The sequence below is a fragment of the Theropithecus gelada genome, chromosome 19 (assembly GCF_003255815.1).
Source record: "Theropithecus gelada isolate Dixy chromosome 19, Tgel_1.0, whole genome shotgun sequence".
In the NCBI taxonomy this organism is placed as follows: domain Eukaryota; kingdom Metazoa; phylum Chordata; class Mammalia; order Primates; family Cercopithecidae; genus Theropithecus; species Theropithecus gelada.
In genome coordinates this window covers 41,777,773-41,793,664 of record NC_037687.1, presented here as the reverse complement: position 1 = coordinate 41,793,664, position 15,892 = coordinate 41,777,773, and the positions used below count along the sequence as shown (strand labels likewise).

At 55.0% G+C, this 15,892-nt stretch overlaps 2 protein-coding genes across 10 annotated transcripts in view; one reads left to right on the top strand and one right to left on the bottom strand.

Moving 5' to 3' along the window:
• The first annotated feature begins 6,341 nt into the window (after positions 1–6,341).
• C19H19orf33 (chromosome 19 C19orf33 homolog) lies at positions 6,342–8,086 on the top strand. Its single transcript, XM_025369084.1, has 5 exons — positions 6,342–6,521; positions 6,657–7,377; positions 7,469–7,584; positions 7,717–7,779; positions 7,937–8,086. Exons 2-5 carry the CDS (start codon positions 7,356–7,358, stop codon positions 8,042–8,044), a joined length of 309 nt encoding a protein of 102 aa, XP_025224869.1. The 5' UTR covers positions 6,342–6,521; positions 6,657–7,355; the 3' UTR covers positions 8,045–8,086.
• A 106-nt stretch (positions 8,087–8,192) lies between these two features.
• The window catches only part of YIF1B (Yip1 interacting factor homolog B, membrane trafficking protein), an 11,755-nt gene continuing 4,055 nt past the window's right edge, over positions 8,193–15,892 (bottom strand). For 6 of the 9 annotated variants that reach the window (XM_025369070.1, XM_025369069.1, XM_025369071.1 and 3 more), the window contains 7 exons: positions 12,734–12,972; positions 12,553–12,657; positions 12,309–12,387; positions 12,125–12,182; positions 10,936–11,091; positions 10,767–10,860; positions 8,193–8,586 (listed from right to left, as the gene is read on the bottom strand). In XM_025369070.1, coding sequence (XP_025224855.1) covers positions 8,431–8,586; positions 10,767–10,860; positions 10,936–11,091; positions 12,125–12,182; positions 12,309–12,387; positions 12,553–12,657; positions 12,734–12,972 — 887 coding nt within the window. In that variant the 3' untranslated portion in view covers positions 8,193–8,430. Of the gene's footprint in view, positions 8,587–10,260; positions 10,340–10,766; positions 10,861–10,935; positions 11,092–12,124; positions 12,183–12,308; positions 12,388–12,552; positions 12,658–12,733; positions 12,973–15,892 lie in introns of all 9 variants that reach the window. The other 3 variants (XM_025369076.1, XM_025369072.1, XM_025369068.1) reach the window with 3 other exon arrangements.

The window sequence follows — 15,892 nt, the reverse complement described above, 5'->3', positions numbered from 1 at the left end:
AAAAAAAAAAAAAAAAGATTCTCATAAAGAGCACACAGCCTAGATTCCTCGCATGCACAGTTCACTATAGGGTTCCTGCTCCTATAAGAATCTGATGCCGCTGCTGATCTGACAGGAGATGGAGCTCACGTGGTGATGCTCACTCGCCTGCTCTGCATCCGGGTTCCTAACGGGCTGCAGACCAGTGCTGGTCTGTGGCCTGGGGGTTGGGGATCCCTGTCCTAGTGAATGGGAGACTGTGTCCGGGATGTCTGAAATAAGACCTGCTGATCCCCTCGCCCCTGGAAGCCGGCGGCATGGTTGAGGTTAATGCTACAGATTGGAGTCCAGTTGATCATAGATGCTTAATGAGATGCTGTATGAAACAACACATTTGGCCCCAGCTTCTGTTGGTCAGATTCTTCAGAGTGGAAGCGGAATGACACATTCATTCGCTTTATCAGCAGCTAACGCGGTAGAGGGCGGTCTCTTGCTCCTACAGGTCTTGCTGCGTGTGCCAGGAATGAATGACCCTGATAGCTCTCTCCCTTGTTTTTTGTTTTTTGTTTTTTTTTTTCTTTTGAGACAGTTTCACTGTGTTGCCTAGGCTGGACTACAGTGGTGCAATCTAAGCTCACTGCAACCTATGCCTCGCGGGTTCAATTCTCTTGCCTCAGCCTCCTGAGTAGCTGGGATTATAAGGGACACACCACCAGGATTGGCTAATTTTTGTATTTTTAGTAGAGATGGGGTTTTGCCATGTTGGCCAGACTGATCTCGAACTCCTGACCTCAAGTGATCCACCTGCCTCGGCCTCCCAAAGTGCTGGGATTACAGGGGTGAACCACTGTGCCTGGCCTCCCTCGGTCATTTCTTGGGGTTGTGTTTGCAGCAAGCACCTTGAGGGGTGAGGGCAGGCTGGGGATAGCCAGGTAGGTCCCCAAGCTTAGCATGCCTCTTTGGTAACAACCCACTCCCTGTGCAGCTGTCCATCTGGGGGAAACCCACACATGCTGGCGCCTGTGCTGCTTCGTGTGAGCAGGAAAGCCTTTGTCTCTGACCCTGGAGTTTCGAGGCTTCTCCCAGCATTTTTGAAATAGTAAGAGGCTCACATACTAGCCTGTTAAGTGGAATCAAATCAAATCCAAGACCCAACAGTCAGCTGGGTGGAGGCCAAGCCTGGGCCTTTCTAGTTGGATTGTCAGTCCCTTGGCACTTCCCAGGGATGGTCCGTGGAGATTTCCTGATGATCAGGATCCCAGAACATCAAGGGCCAGAGCAAGACTGGCTGTGGTCAGAGGGCCAGTCCAGAGCTTTTGTCTTCTGGGAAAGGAAACTGGGTCCCTGTATACTGTGTGCTTCAGGTCATCTGTCTCCTGAGATGTGGTTGATTTCAAAGAAAACATTCAGGAACAGGGATTATGGTGTTTACAGAACCAACTCTCTTCCTGTAAACTTCAAGAAAGAAACCCAACCCGCCTTGCTGCAGCTGCTTTTCCAGTCCACCCAGCAGCCCTCGGGCCTGCAGGAGTGTGAGACCTGCTGGGAGGACGAGACAGTGCACTCCTTGGTCCCACACCGTCTTGGCTTCCCAACGCAGTTAAATTGACATCCAGAAATCTTCCTAAATGGCAGAGATTAAGTAAAAGCTTTCAGGGTTCGAGTGACCCCCAGAAGGATGGCTGCTGGTGAAATGTTAGAGAAGGGGTAAGCTGACCTAGCAGTGGATGATGTCAATACCGCTGCCAGTCGGAAACACAGGTCCCTTTTTCCTACAGGGGAGAAGGCACGGTTTACACCCTCAAGGCATTTTAGGCAGAGATCATCAGGGAATAAACAGGGAAGGGCAGGCTGGGTGCAGTGGCTCATGCCTGTAATCCCAGCACTTTGAGTTCAACACCAGCATGAGCAACATGAGGAAACCTTGTCTCTACTTAAAATACAAAAATTAGCCAGACGGGGTGGCGCGTGCCTGTAATCCCAGCTACTCGGTAGGCTGATGCGGGAGAATCGCTTAAACCTGGGAGGGGGAGGTTGCAGTGAGCCAAGATCGTGCCACTGCATTTCAGCCTGGGCAACAGAGTGAGACTGTCAAAGAAAATTAAAAAACAGGGCAAGTCAGAGCCATAAATGCCAAGGCAAGAACAACAGGGAAGTCCTACATGCCACCTGTGCCTGTTGCTATGTGAGGAGTGACCAGGGCCTGGGAAGGACAGACATAAGCTACGGTCCCTGCCCCTGTTAGTCACGGTGGATGAGAAATGAATGGCAAGGCTGGGTGCAGTGGCTCATGCCTATAATCCCAGCATTGTGGGAGGCCAAGGAGGATCAATTGAGCCCAAGAATTTGAGACCAGCCTGGGCAACATAGTGAGACCCCATCTATAAAATATATATATGTATTTATTTATTTTTTTTCTTTTTGAGATGGGGTCTCACCCTGTCATCCAGACTGGAGTACAGTGGCACAATCTTGGCTCATCACAACCTTCACCTCCCAGGCTCAAGCAATTCTCCTGCCTCAGCCTCCCTAGTAGCTGGGATTACAGACACCCGCCACTATGGCCTGGCTAATTTTTGTATTTTTAATAGAGACGGGATTTCACCATGTTGGTCAGGCTGGTCTCGAACTCCTGACCTCAGGTGATCCACCCACCTCAGCCTCCCGAAGTGCTGGGATAACAGGTGTGAACCACCACGCCCAGCCCCAAAATAATTTTTTGTATGAGCCAAGCATAGTGGTGCATGGCTGTAGTCCCAGCTACTCAGGAGGCTGAGGTGGGAGGATCCCTTGAGCCCAGGAGGTCGAGGCTGCAGTGAGCTATGATCATACCACTGCACTCCAGCCTGGGTGACAGAGCAAGACCCTGCCTCAAAAAAAAAAAAAAAAAAAAAAAAATGGCTGGGCGCAGTGGCTCACACCTGTAATCCCAGCATTTTGGGAGGCCAAGGTGGGCGGATCACGAGGTCAGGAGATCAAGACCATCCTGGCCAACATGGGGAAACCCCGTCTCTACTAAAAATACAAAAAATTATCTGGGCATGGTGGCGTGTGCCTGTAATCCCAGCTACTCAGGAGGCTGAGGCAGGAGAATCACTTGAACCAGGGAGTTGGAGGTTGCATTGCAGTGAGCCGAGATCGCGCCACTGCACTCCAGCCTGGCGACAGAGCAAGACTCTGTCTCAAAAAAAAAAGAAGAAGAAAACAAAAACAAACATTGATTGAGCATCAATTGAACTTGTGCCAGGCAGGCTCTGTGCAAAACCATTTCCTAGATAAGTTTTCTTTTTTACAGAGAAGGAAACAGAAATCCACAGTGGCTAACTGATTTGTCCACAGAACAGTAAGTGTAGTGACTGACCTCCAGGACCCAAACCTGCAGCCCTTCTGTGCCGGTGGTGACTCGCCCTTAGCACAGTACCTGGCAGCAGGCGATGCCACCCATTCACTAAGGCATGGCAAGCAGCCTCTCTGAGTCACACCGTTCTGGGTGGTGCACAAAGCGGGAGTTCTCACCCTCATGGAATGCGCGCTCTGCCTCGAGAGACAGACACTTTCTCTCATATCCTGTGTCCAGTTGCAGGCAAAGCCACAATCATTGCTCACCTCCCAGTCACACTCAGGGTAAAGAGCAAGAGTCTTTGATTTACAAGTTCATGCCCGCCACCCGCCTCTCCCACTCTCTCTGCCACTCTGACCGCAGTGCAGCTCCTCAGACACAGGCACATTCCTGCCTCAGGGGCCTTTGCATTTGCGTCGCCCAGGCTGGAGTGCAGTGGCCGAATGTCAGCTCACTGCAAGCTCCGCCTCCCGGGTTTACGTCATTCTCCTGCGTCAGTCTCCCGAGTAGCTGGGACTACAGGCGCCCGCCACCTCGCCCAGGTAGTTTTTTGTATTTTTAGTTGACACGGGTTTCACCGTGTTAGCCAGGATGGTCTCGATCTCCTGACCTCATGATCCGCCTGTCTCGGCCTCCCAAAGTGCTGGGATTACAGTCCTGAGCCACCGCGCCTGGCCTTTTTTCTTTTTTTTTTTTTTTTGATTCTCGCCCTGTCGCCCAGGCTGGAGTGCAATGGCACCATCTCGACTCACTGCAACCTCCGCTTCCCGGATTCAAACGATTCTCCTGCCTCAGCCTCCCAAGTAGCTGGGATTACAGGCGCCCACCACCATGCCCAGCTAATTTTTGTATTTTTTTAGTAGAGATGGGGTTTGACCATGTTGGCCAGGCTGGTCTGGAACTCCTAACCTCAAGTGATCCGCCTGCCTCAGACTCCCAAAGTGCTGGGTTTACAGGCGTGAGCCACTGCACCTGACCGCCTTTTAAAAAAAATTAATTAATTTGTATTTATTTATTTTCAGGTCCTCCTTTAACAATTTTTTTTTTTTTTTTTAAATAGAGATGGGGTTTCGCCATGTGGCCCAGGCTGGTCTCAAACTCCTGAGCTCAAGCCATCCAACCTCCTCAGCCTCCCAAAGTGCTGGGATTACAAGCATGTGCCACTGTGCCTGGCCACCCTCAGGTCTTGAAGTGTGCTGGAGACATAGTAGGTGCTCAAAAAATACGTGCCGAAGAAGTGAATGTGAAGAAAGGTAACTGCAGATGGTGGCAGGCATGGGCTATGCTGGACTTCAAGCTGGGGAAAGGGGATGGAGCATTGCCACTCTGAGTTGCTGGAAGCCGAGCCAGGCGCCTCTGAGGAATGGACATGTGAGCAGACACCTGAGTATACAAGGGCATGAGCTGCGTGCTCATTACCATGCCCAGGCCTCAGCCACCTGCTCCTAGATGCCCACTCCCTGTAGATGCAGGCAGCCCAGTTGCTGGGAGCAGGGCTGGGCTGGAGAGGGACGCCAAGGATATCTCACCTCACAGAGGTAGGAGCAGATGGCTCAGGCTCCAGTTTCTACCCTAACCTGACCTGAGCCCAGCCCGGGGGAGGGAAAACTGGGCTCAGCTGGCTGCTCATTCCTCTGAGAGCTCCCAAGAGGGTGAGACAGAGGGGCCAAGTCAAGCATTGGAATCAAGCTACACTGCCTGCGTTTGAACTATATATATAGCATGAACAGACTAGAACTAGACTACGTGTGTGTGTGTGTGTGTGTGTGTCGGAGTCTTGCTCTGTTACCCAGGCTGGAGTGCAGTGATGCAGTCTCAGCTCACTGCAACCACCACCTCCTGGGTTCAAGCAATTCTCAAGCCTCAGCCTCCCAAGTAGCTGGGATTACAGGCGTGCGCCACGATACTCAGTGATTTTTTATATTTTTCACCACATTGGCCAGGCTGGTCTTGAACTCCTGACCACAAGTGACCCTCCCGCCTCGGCCTCCCAAAGTGCTGGGATTACAGGTGTGAGCCACTGTGCCTGGCCTGTGTGTGTGTTTTGAGACAGGGTCTTGCTCCGTCAACCAGGCTGGAGTGCAGTGGCTCGATCACAGCTTACTGCAGCTTGGACTTCCCGGGCTCAAGTGATTCTCCTGTCTCAGCCTCCTGAGTAGCTGGGACTACAGGTGAGTGCCACCATGCCTAAGTTTTAGTTTCATGTAGAGATGGTCTCAGTATATTACCCAGGCTGATCTCAAACTCTTCAGCTCAAGTGATCCTCCTGCCTTGCTTCCCTCCCAAAGTGCTGGGATTACAGGCATGAACCACTGCACCCAGCCCATGCTCTATGTTTACCCTTCGTCTTCTTACCTAATCCCTCAGTTTCCTCATCTGTGAAGTAGGGGTTGGAACAGTACCTACTGTCATAGACTGAATGTTTGTGTTTTCCCCAAACTTCTGTGCTGAAGCCGAGTGATGGTATTTGAAGGTAGGACCTCTGGGAGGTCACCAGGTGATGCGGGAGGAGCCTTCATGAACGGGATTTGTGCCCTTATAGAAAGGGACACAACGTGAGATGATCTTGCTCTCAGCCATGCGGGGAGGCAAGGCGGCCGTCAATGAGCCAGGAAGCGGCGCTTCTGACACCGGATCTACCAACACCCCCATCTCAGACTTCCAGCCTCCAGGACCGTGAGAACTGTGTTTCCTGTTAAAGCCACCCTCTCTATATTTGTTACAGCAGCCCACACTCATAAAGACATTTATCTTCTTTTTTTTTTTTTTGAGATGGAGCCTGGCTCTACCACCCAGGCTGGAATGCAATGGCACAATCGCGGCTCACTGTAACCTCTGCCTCCGGGCCGAAGTGATTATCCTGCCTCAGCCTCCAAGTAGCTGGGATTACAGGCACCCGCCACCATGCCTGGCTAAGTTTTGTATTTTTAGTAGAGACGGGTTTCACCATGTTGGCCAGGCTGGTCTCAAACTCCCCTCGGGTGATCTACCTGCCTCGGCCTCCCAAAGTGCTGGGCATGAGCCACCATGCCTGGCTTGACACTTATCTTTTATATCTATATACTTTTTTCTTTTTTGAGACGGAGTCTCACTGTGTCGCCCAGGCTGGAGTGCAGTGGTGCAATCTTGGCTCACTGAAACCTCTGCCTCCCGGGTTCAAGTGATTCTTGTGCCTCAGCCTCCGGAGCAGCTGGGATTACAGGCGTGCACCACCGTGCACAGCTCATTTTTTTATTTTTAGTACAGACAGGGTTTCACTATGTTGGTCAGGCTGGTCTCGAACTCCTGACCTCAGGTGAACTACCTGCCTCTGCCTCCCAAAGTGCTGGGATTACAGGCGTGAGCCACCATGACCGGCCTAAAACACCTACCTTTTATTTTTAAAAAACCCAGCACATTATCAGTACTTCATGCCAGACACCATTCTAGGAAAGTAACTCATCTCTCACATCAATCCCATGGGTAGCTGTCATTTACAGATGAGGAAACTGAGGCACGGAGGTGAAGCAACTTTCCTGAGGTCACCCTGCTACTAAGTGACACAGCTGGCATCTAGTGCAGCAGGCTGGCTCCAAGTCTACGCCCCTCACCCCTCAGATGCTGCTCACCAAGCCGGAGGGGCTGTGGGAGCGAGTTAGAACACAGGACGCCCCTGGCAGCAGCGCCCTCTGTGTGAAACTAGGGCGGAGGAGGCCATATTGCGGCGGTATGCAGGAAGGCGGGGGCACCTCCCTCTTCAAGAACCAGCATCTGAGCTTTCTGGGGAAACATGTAGCTCCCTGAATGCCATCCCCAGAGCCCCCCTCAGTCGGCCTCCCCTCAGGCACCAAGGCTGGCGGAGGCCATCACTGTCCATCTCTCTCACTCCTCACAGAGGACATGCTGGGCGGTGCCGCGCAGTCAGGGCTGAGGCCCAGGACAGAGGTTGGGTGGGGCGTGTCAGCATTCCTCCAACGGGCAGGTCTCAGCGCTCCTCCCACTGCTCCACTCCTCTGCAGGGCCCAGGCGCCCTTGGCCGTGGGACACATCTCTCACCATGGAGTTCGACCTGGGAGCAGGTGAGCTCCTGGGGAGTGTGGATTGGAGGTGGAGGGGGCGGGAATCAAGTCCAGAAGCTGCCCGCACCAACCACCCAACTTCCCTCCACAGCTCTGGAGCCAACCTCCCAGAAGCCAGGTGTGGGGGCGGGCCATGGGGGAGACCCCAAGCTCAGTCCCCACAAACTTCAGGGCCGGTCGGAGGCGGGGGCAGGTCCGGGTCCAGAGGTAAGTCTCCTCATCACCGGCTGCGGACGGGCGGGAGGGGTGGGGTTGCCCCTGACCCCAGGGTCCTGCCTTGGGCTTCCAACTTCGGGGGCTGGGTAAGGGGCACCGCCTCACTGCCGCACCTCCATCCAGCAAGGACACCACAGCTCTTCCGACTCCAGCAGCAGCTCCAGCGACTCGGACACGGATGTGAAGGTAAGGGGTTCTCGCCAGCGTCCCCAGGCCCGTGCCCTGCACCGCAGAGAAGCGTCCCAGCGCAGGGGCTGGTGGGGAGGGTGCAGGGGGCGGTTCTTCTGTCTCCTTCCAGCCCAGAACCATCTCTTCTCTCCCATCCCTGCCCTCGGTCCCACAGCCCCACACCGCTGGCTCCAAGCAGCCCAAGAGCACCCCCGGCAAGGCCAAGAAGCCCAAAGTGAAGAAGAAGAAAAAGGAAAAGGGCAAGAAGGAGGCTTCTCACTGAAGGGCCCTGGACAGGGCTCATTAAACCTTCCTTTCTGCCTTCTGCGACTGATCAGCGCAGTGCCTGCTCCGGTCCGTCCCCAGTTCCCTGCCCCCTGCCCAGGGCTGGGCCCGCCCATCCCTGCACGCGGCCAAGGAGAGGCTGCCCACGCCATGCCCATCAGGGTTTATTGTTTCTGTAACAGCGGCCACGCCCTGGGGCGATGGCCTGTGCAGCTGGAGATCTCTCAGCACCTTGGGTTGGGGGCGGGGCTGGGCGGGACATGGGATGGAGGCGTCGCCTGTGGCCAGACAGGGTGGACCCCTGGGGCCTGCAGGCAGGAGATGAGTCCAGTGGCTCCCAGCAGCAGCAGCAGCGGCGGCGGCGGCGGCGGCGGGAGGCTCCGCTCACCGCACCAGGTGGAAGGTGAGCCAGTACATGAGCAGAGGTTGTGCCGCTGCCACTGCCATGGTCAGGTACATGCGCAGCTGGTTCCGGGCCCCACGCACCGGGACCCCCTCAGCCGCTGCCTCTGCCAAGATCTTCAGCCGCAGCGTCCGGATCTGGGTGGGAAAGGGAGAGAGGAACCAAGGGGTTTACCCTTGAGTTCTCTGGGCCAGAGTGAGAGCCCCGACATACTTCCAGCCTCTGTCTAGAAGCCCCAGGCAGCCGGGGACAAGTCCCTGGCCCTCTGCAGCCTCAGGTTTCTGCTCCTGGGGCCTCAGTTTCCCCAAACCTCCTAACATGGTGAGGATTTGGGCCCTGTGGGCAAAATAATGAGAAGGTTCGACACTCAAATGCCAGGCAAGGTCCGGGAGCGGGTGAAGGGGGACTTCGCGGTGGACACCCAGCCTAAGGGGGTGGGAGACGTCACCCTGGCTGCTGCTCCCCCTTATGCTGGTCACATGGCAGTTTCTGAAGACATGCCAGAAATGCTATCTTTATTTTTATTAAAGGACAGGGTCTCTGGCCTAGTGCATTGGCTCACGCCTGTAATCCCAGCACTTTGGGAGGCCGAGGAGGGCGAATCACGAGGTCAGGAGATCAAGACCATCCTGGCCAACATGGTGAAACCCCATCTCTACTAAAAATACAAAAATTAGCTGGGTATGGTGGTGCTCCCTGCTTCTCAGGAGGCTGAGGCAGGAGAATCGCTCCTGTGAACCCAGGAGGCTGCAGTGAGCCGAGATCGCGCCACTGCACTCCAGCCTGGTGACAGAGCGAGACTCCGTCTCAAAAAAAAAAAAAAAATGGACAGGGTCTCACCCTGTCCACCAGGTTTGACTGCAGTGGCATGATCTCAGCTCACTGCAGCCTCAATCTTCCAGACTCAAGTGATCCTCCCACCTCAGCCTCTCGAGTAGCTGGGACTATAGGTACACACTGCCATGCCTGGCTAATTATTTAATTTTTTTAGAGATGGGGTCTTGCTATGTTGTCCAGGCTGGTATCAAGCTCCTGGCCTCCAGTGATCCTCCTGCCTCAGCCTCCCAAAGTGCTGGGATCACAGATGTGAGTTATGCGCTTGGCCTAAACTTTTTTTTTTTTTTTGAGATGGAGTCTGGCTCTGTCGCCCAGGCTGGAGTACAGTGGCCAGATCTCAGCTCACTGCAAGCTCCGCCTCCCAGGTTCACGCCATTCTCCTGCCTCAGCCTCCCAAGTAGCTGGGACTACAGGTGCCCGCCACCTCGCCCGGCTAATTTTTCGTATTTTTTAGTAGAGACGGGGTTTCACTGGGTTAGCCAGGATGGTCTCGATCTCCTGACCTCATGATCCGCCCGTCTCGGCCTCCCAAAGTGCTGGGATTACAGGCTTGAGCCACCGCGCCCGGCCGGCCTAAACTTTTAAATGATGAGACCTAAGTCAAAGTTTGCGTGAGGCTCTGCCCTGGCTCACCAGCCACCATGGTCTGCCCTCTGCTTCTCACATGTTCACAGTGAATCTTCCCAGCACCTTAAGGTGCAAGTATCATCCTCCTATTTTAAAATAGGGAAACTGAGTTTTGTGTTTTGTTTTTTTTTTTGAGACAGAGTCTTGCTCTGTCACCCAGGCTGGAGTGCAGGGATGCAATCTCAGCTCACCGCAACCTCCACTTCCCGGGTTCAAGCGATTCTCCTGCCTCAGCTTCCCGAGTAGCTGGGGCTACAGGCACACACCACCAAGCCCAGCTAATTTTTTGTATTTTTAGTAGAGATGGGGTTTCACCGTGTTAGCCAGGATGGTCTCGATCTCCTGACCTCGTGATCCTTCTGCTTCGGCCTCCCAAAGTGCTGGGATTACGGGCGTGAGCCACCGCGCCCGGCAAAAGGGGAAACAGTTTAAAGAAAGGAAGTGATTTGCCCAGGATCCAACTAAACTTGGGGTCCACCCAGCCTGCAGACCCCAGTGCTCTTCACCAGCACCCCTGACTCTAGCAGGAAGGGCTCTAGAGAATCTCCTTCCAGGGAAATTCTGGCAGGAAAGCCCCCATGCAAGGAGAGTGGAATGAGGGTGAGAGCCCAGCCTGAAGCCTGTGTGCTGGGGATCCCCAGCCTCTAGCAGCCTGGGTGGGATCTCCTCTTCCAGGGCTCAGGATACCCCCTCTTCCAGGAAGCCCTCCTGACCCCCCAGGCTGGGCAGCCACTCCTGGGCTCTTCAGTTCAGCAATGTGTCTCTGGTCTGAACCCCACAGCTGACATCCTCTTCTTGGATGCCTCCGGGGCACCTGTGCCCTCAGCCTCACCAGCCCCGAGCCCCTGCTCACCATGAACACAAAGATGGCCACACAGCACCAGCCCAGCACCAGGTAGTAGCCAATCTTCCCGAAGAGCAGGCCCATGAGGACCCCGCCAATCATCCTGGGGGAGGGAGAGGAGGCTGTGTGAGGACAAGGCCCAAGGGCTGGGGCTGGCATGAAGGGCGGGCGTACTCACCCGACATACTTGTAGCCCAAGAAGGCCACCAGGTCGATGGTGGTGAGGTCGGTGTTGACAGTGACCAGATAGAGGCTGAGCAGGATGGCCACCACCTCCAGGGTCAGCCAGGCCAGGGCTGAGCTCGCCTGCAGCCCTAGGAGGTCTGGGGAGAACCTGCAGGCACCAAGTCCCGCCACTTGGTTGGCTGGTTCAGACCTCCCACCCCCAGCACCCGCCTGGGGACAGCCCTGTGTTGGGTAGGGCTGGACACCCGGCAGTGATCAAGATGGACCTGCACGCTATCCTATTCTCATGGAAATCCCATCCAGGGAGGACGGCAGACCCATCCCTAGACAGTGACACCCAGAGCAGGCAGGGCTGGAGTCACAGGGGGCTGTGCCTGACAGGCAGGAGGCAGGTGTCAGAGAGGGCTTCCCAGGAGAGGGGACACCAAGCTGAGGCCTGCAGGAAGGAGCTGGTCAGGGACAAAGCCTTCGGCCTCTGCCATATCCCCAGGGCCTCACCAGTTAGTTAATGACAGATGTGTTCAGTGTCACAAAGGAAAAGAACAGGGCAGTGTGAGCAAGAGGAGGGGCCTGACCTAGCCTGGGGGGCAGGAAGGCTTCCTGGAGGAGGTGACACTGGAATGAAGCCAGCGGGAATGCACAGGTACTCGGCAGTAGTGGAGGGGAACACACTCCCGGGCAGAGGGAAGTTGATGTGACAAGGCCCCAGGAGACAGCGCCAGCCCTCCTGAGGAAAGGAACGGACAGAAGCGTGCAGTGCGGGGCTGAGGAGCTGAGGCTTGATCGGGAGCCATGGATAGTAGGGTGGAGTAGGGTGGGCTGTGGCCAGGCTCACACCTCAGACAGGACCGTCCTGGCTGCTGCTGGAGTAGGGGTGCAATGGGGAGCTGGTGACGACAGAGCAAGGATGAGGATGGGTCTGGTAGCAGAGGCCAAGAGGAAGGGTGGATGGAGAGGGTCGCCCAGCACAGGGTGTGGTGACACAATGCACGTGGGTAGGAAGGAGAGGGAAGAGGCGAGGGTGATGCTGATGGTGACCCTGAGGGCTGTATCTTGGGCCAACTGGGAGCAAGGTGGGGCTGTCCTGAGAGGGGAACTGAGACCTTGGAACTGAAACCTTCCTGACCAATCATGGGCCTCCCAAACCCCACCCTACTCGGCCTGCCCCAGGCCGCCCTTACCTATCCTGGGTCCCCAGCGCAAGACCAGCCACCAAAACGTAGGTGATGAAAGCCATCGCTGTGGGAGGCAGACACACAGACACTGGTCACCAGAAGAACTGCCCTGGGCCTCCAGACACCCACACACCCACCCCAGACAGGCCCGGAAGAGAGAGGAGGGTGCAGGGTAGAGGGAGGGTGAAACCTGGAATGTAGAGGTCTGGGGCATTGACGTCAAAGCGGGGGGCCACCGGGGTGTCCTGTTGGTACTGCACCTCCCAGTCCTGCGGGGATGGGGAGATGGGCAGGACCCTCAGAACCAGGTCCCTCCTACCCTGCTACAGGCCCTCCTCCCTCGAGGTGAATCTCCTGGCCCCACCACATACCTGCCCCCACCCCTGAGCCCCCACAGGCCCACCGCAGACCCACATTCCCCTGGGGGTGCTGACCTGGTGCAGGTAGGGGAAGAACAACAGGCCCAGCTTTCTGCCCACATACATGGTGTCCACAGCAAAGTAATACTTGAGCTTGGTGACGGGGATGAAGCGGTCAATCTGGGGAGGCAGAGCTCAAGCCTGAGTGCCCGTGGCCCCGTGCATCCCCCAACTCCCGCCAGCCCTGGCCACTTACGTTCTTATCCACCAGCTCCTTGCCCTGCGCGGCCAGGCTGCTCCCATAGGCCATGGCCATGTTGGACACCGGGTCAGCCAGGAAGGCTGCCTGGGGCGTGGCAGAGGCTGCAGGATAGCCTAGGCCGCCAGGTGCCCGCTGGGCCCCATAGCCCCGGCTCTGGGTTGAACTTGTGTCATCGAAAAGCTGGTGGGGGTCGGCCATGCCCGGCTGGGACACAGGGATCCTCCGCTTTGAGGCTGCAAGGGAAGAGGGTGGGGAGACACTGGGGTTCCAGGATAGGTGAGGGAGGCCTGGTGAGCCTCATTCATCCTGCAGTTCTGCCTCCTGCTCCTACTGAGAGGAGGGTGGTGTCACCATTAGAGACACTAGCTTTGACATCAGATGGACTGGCAGGTGCAGCCTCAGCCATTCATCCATCGACCCACCCATCTAGCCAACTATCCATCCACTGATACACTAATCTATGCATCCATTCATCTACCCACCCATCCATCTACTCATCCATCCACCCACCCACCCACTCGCCCACCCATCCACATCTATCCTTCCAACTACCCATTCATCCATCCACCCATCCATTCATCCATCCATCNCATCCACCTATCCACCCCCCACCCCCATCCATCCATCCACTCACCCATCCATCCACCTACCCATCCATCCACCCATCTATCCATCCATCCATTCACCCACCCATCCATCCACCTATTCATCCACCCATCCATCTAGTCAACTATCCATCCACTGATGCATTCATCTTTCCATCCATCCATTCATCCATCCATCCATCCATCCATCCATCCATCCATCCATCCATGCATCCATCCATCCACTCATCAAGCTATCTATCCATTCACCAACCCACTCATCTATCCACCCATCCATCCATCATCCATCCATCCACCCAGCCAGCCATCCATCTATCCAGCCAGCCAGCCAGCCAGCCAGCCAACTATCCATCCATTGATGCATTCATCTATCTGTCCATTCATCCACCCATCCATCCATCCACTCACCAAGCTATCTATCCATCCACCAACCCATTCATCAATCTATCCATCCATCCATCCATCCATCCATCCATCCATCCATCCACCCACCCACCCACCCATCCACCCACACATCTAGCCAACTATCCATCCACTGATGCTTTCATCTTTCCATCCATCCGTCCATCCATCCATCCATCCATGCACTCACCAAGCTATTTATCCATCCACCAACACATTCATCTATCCACCCATCCATCATCCATCCATCTAACCATCCATTCACCCACCCACCCATCCACTTATCTGATGATGATTATCTCAAAAGCTACTACATACGGGGGGGAGGAGGGGCTATTGGGTACAAAATCCTGTCCCAAGCCTTTTACACAAGGCCTCTGTCCATATCTCCCATGCTCCCCTTCAATCACTTAACTCCAGCCACCTGCGCCTCCCAATGCTCACTGAACGCACCAGGAAGGTGCCTGCCTCAAGGCCTCTGCACGAGCTGTGCCTCTGCTTGCAACGCTCTTCCTCCAACGTCCTCAGGGCTCCCTCCTCTCCTCTTCCAGGGCTTTGCTTAGTGAGGCCTTCCCCAGCCATCCTGTCTACAACCGTACCTCCCTTGGTGGCACTCCCCACCCCCTGCCCTGCTTCACTGATAGCCTTAGAACTCAGCACCAGCTGACATGCTGGCTGTCTTATTTTGTTCACTGTCTCCCCCACTCGAATGTGAGTCCCCCAAGGTGGGGATCTTGATCTTGTTCACAGCTGAGTCCCCAGCCCCTTGCACAGGGTTAGAGTAGGCGCTTGATAAAAATCTGATCAATGAATAAAGGTAGCCTGGGCAACATGGCGAAACCCCATCCCTGCAAAATATAGAAAGATTAACTAGGCATGGTGGTTCACACCTGTGGTCCCAGCTACTCGGGAGGCCAAGGCAGGAGGATCGCTTAAGCCTGGGAGGCAAAGGTTGCAGTGAGCCAAGATTGCACCACTGAACTCCAGCCTGGACAACACAGTGAAACCCTGTCTCAAAAAATAAATAAATAAATAAATAAATGACCACCCCCAATTTACAGGTGTGGAAACCAAGGCCCAGACAGCTAAAATGACTTGTGCAAAGGGCCAAACTGAGTGAGTGGCAGAGCAGGAGTCCAGCCCTGCTGTGCCTGATAAATATTACAATAATCCTGTGGATGAACTCATTTCATCTTCACAACCACCCTGTTTCTGCCAATTGTCAATGCTATCATCATCCCCATTTTACATGAGAAAAGCAAGCCCTAAAGAGGCTCAGGCCCTTGCCCAAAGTCATAGTATGAGAGCCAGGTTTCAAAAGATTTTAAAAGGTCCCTGTGGCCTCATATGGGGAACAGATGAGGGGTGAGCAGGGAAGGGAGAGAGGAGGCTGCTGCGGCAGTCCAGGTGGGAGACCACAGCAGACAGGACTGGGGGTGTAAAAGTGGAATGGGTTATTTCTGGATCAGTTTCAGAGCTAGAAGGGACAGGACTTGCTGAGGTGGGCTCAGAGGAGGTGTGTTAAGAAGTGGAAAGAGGCCGGGCGCAGTGGTTCATGCCTGTAATCCCAGCACTTTGGGAGGCCGAGGCAGGCGGATCAAGAGGTCGGGAGTTCAAGACCAGCCTGGCCAACATGGCAAAACCCCGTTCCTACTAAAAATATAAAAATGAGCTGGGCATGGTGCATTCCTGTAATCCCAGCTACTCTGGAGGCTGAGGCAGGAGAACTGCTTGAACTGGGATGGGGGCGGGTGGGGGGGGAGGGCGCGGGCGGAGGTTGCAGTTAGCCAAGATCATGCCACTGCACTCTGGCCTGGGCTACAGAGCGAGACTCCATCTCAAAAAAAAAAAGTGGGAAGAGGCTGGGCATGGTGGCTCACGCCTATAATCCCAGCACTTTGGGAGGCCAAGACAGGCAGATCACTTGAACTCAGTTCAAGACCAGCCTGGCCAACATAGTGAAACCCTATCTCTACAAAATACAATATAGCAGGGCATGGTGGCACGCACCTGTAGTCCCAGCTATTTGGGAGGCTGAGGTGAGAGGACCTGGGTTGTCAAGGCTGCAGTGAGCCAAGATCGCACCACTGCACTCCAGCCTGGGCGACACAGCAAAGCCCTCTTTTTTTTTTTTTTTTTTTTTTTT

What these genes read in the sequence shown, in the direction of transcription:
- C19H19orf33 (XM_025369084.1), top strand. Translation starts at nt 7,356, where the DNA reads ATGGAGTTCGACCTGGGAGCAG. An exon ending in GGGCAGGTCCGGGTCCAGAG is followed by an intron (nt 7,585 to 7,716) that starts GTAAGTCTCCTC and finishes ACCTCCATCCAG; the next exon opens with CAAGGACACCACAGCTCTTC. An exon ending in ACTCGGACACGGATGTGAAG is followed by an intron (nt 7,780 to 7,936) that starts GTAAGGGGTTCT and finishes TCGGTCCCACAG; the next exon opens with CCCCACACCGCTGGCTCCAA.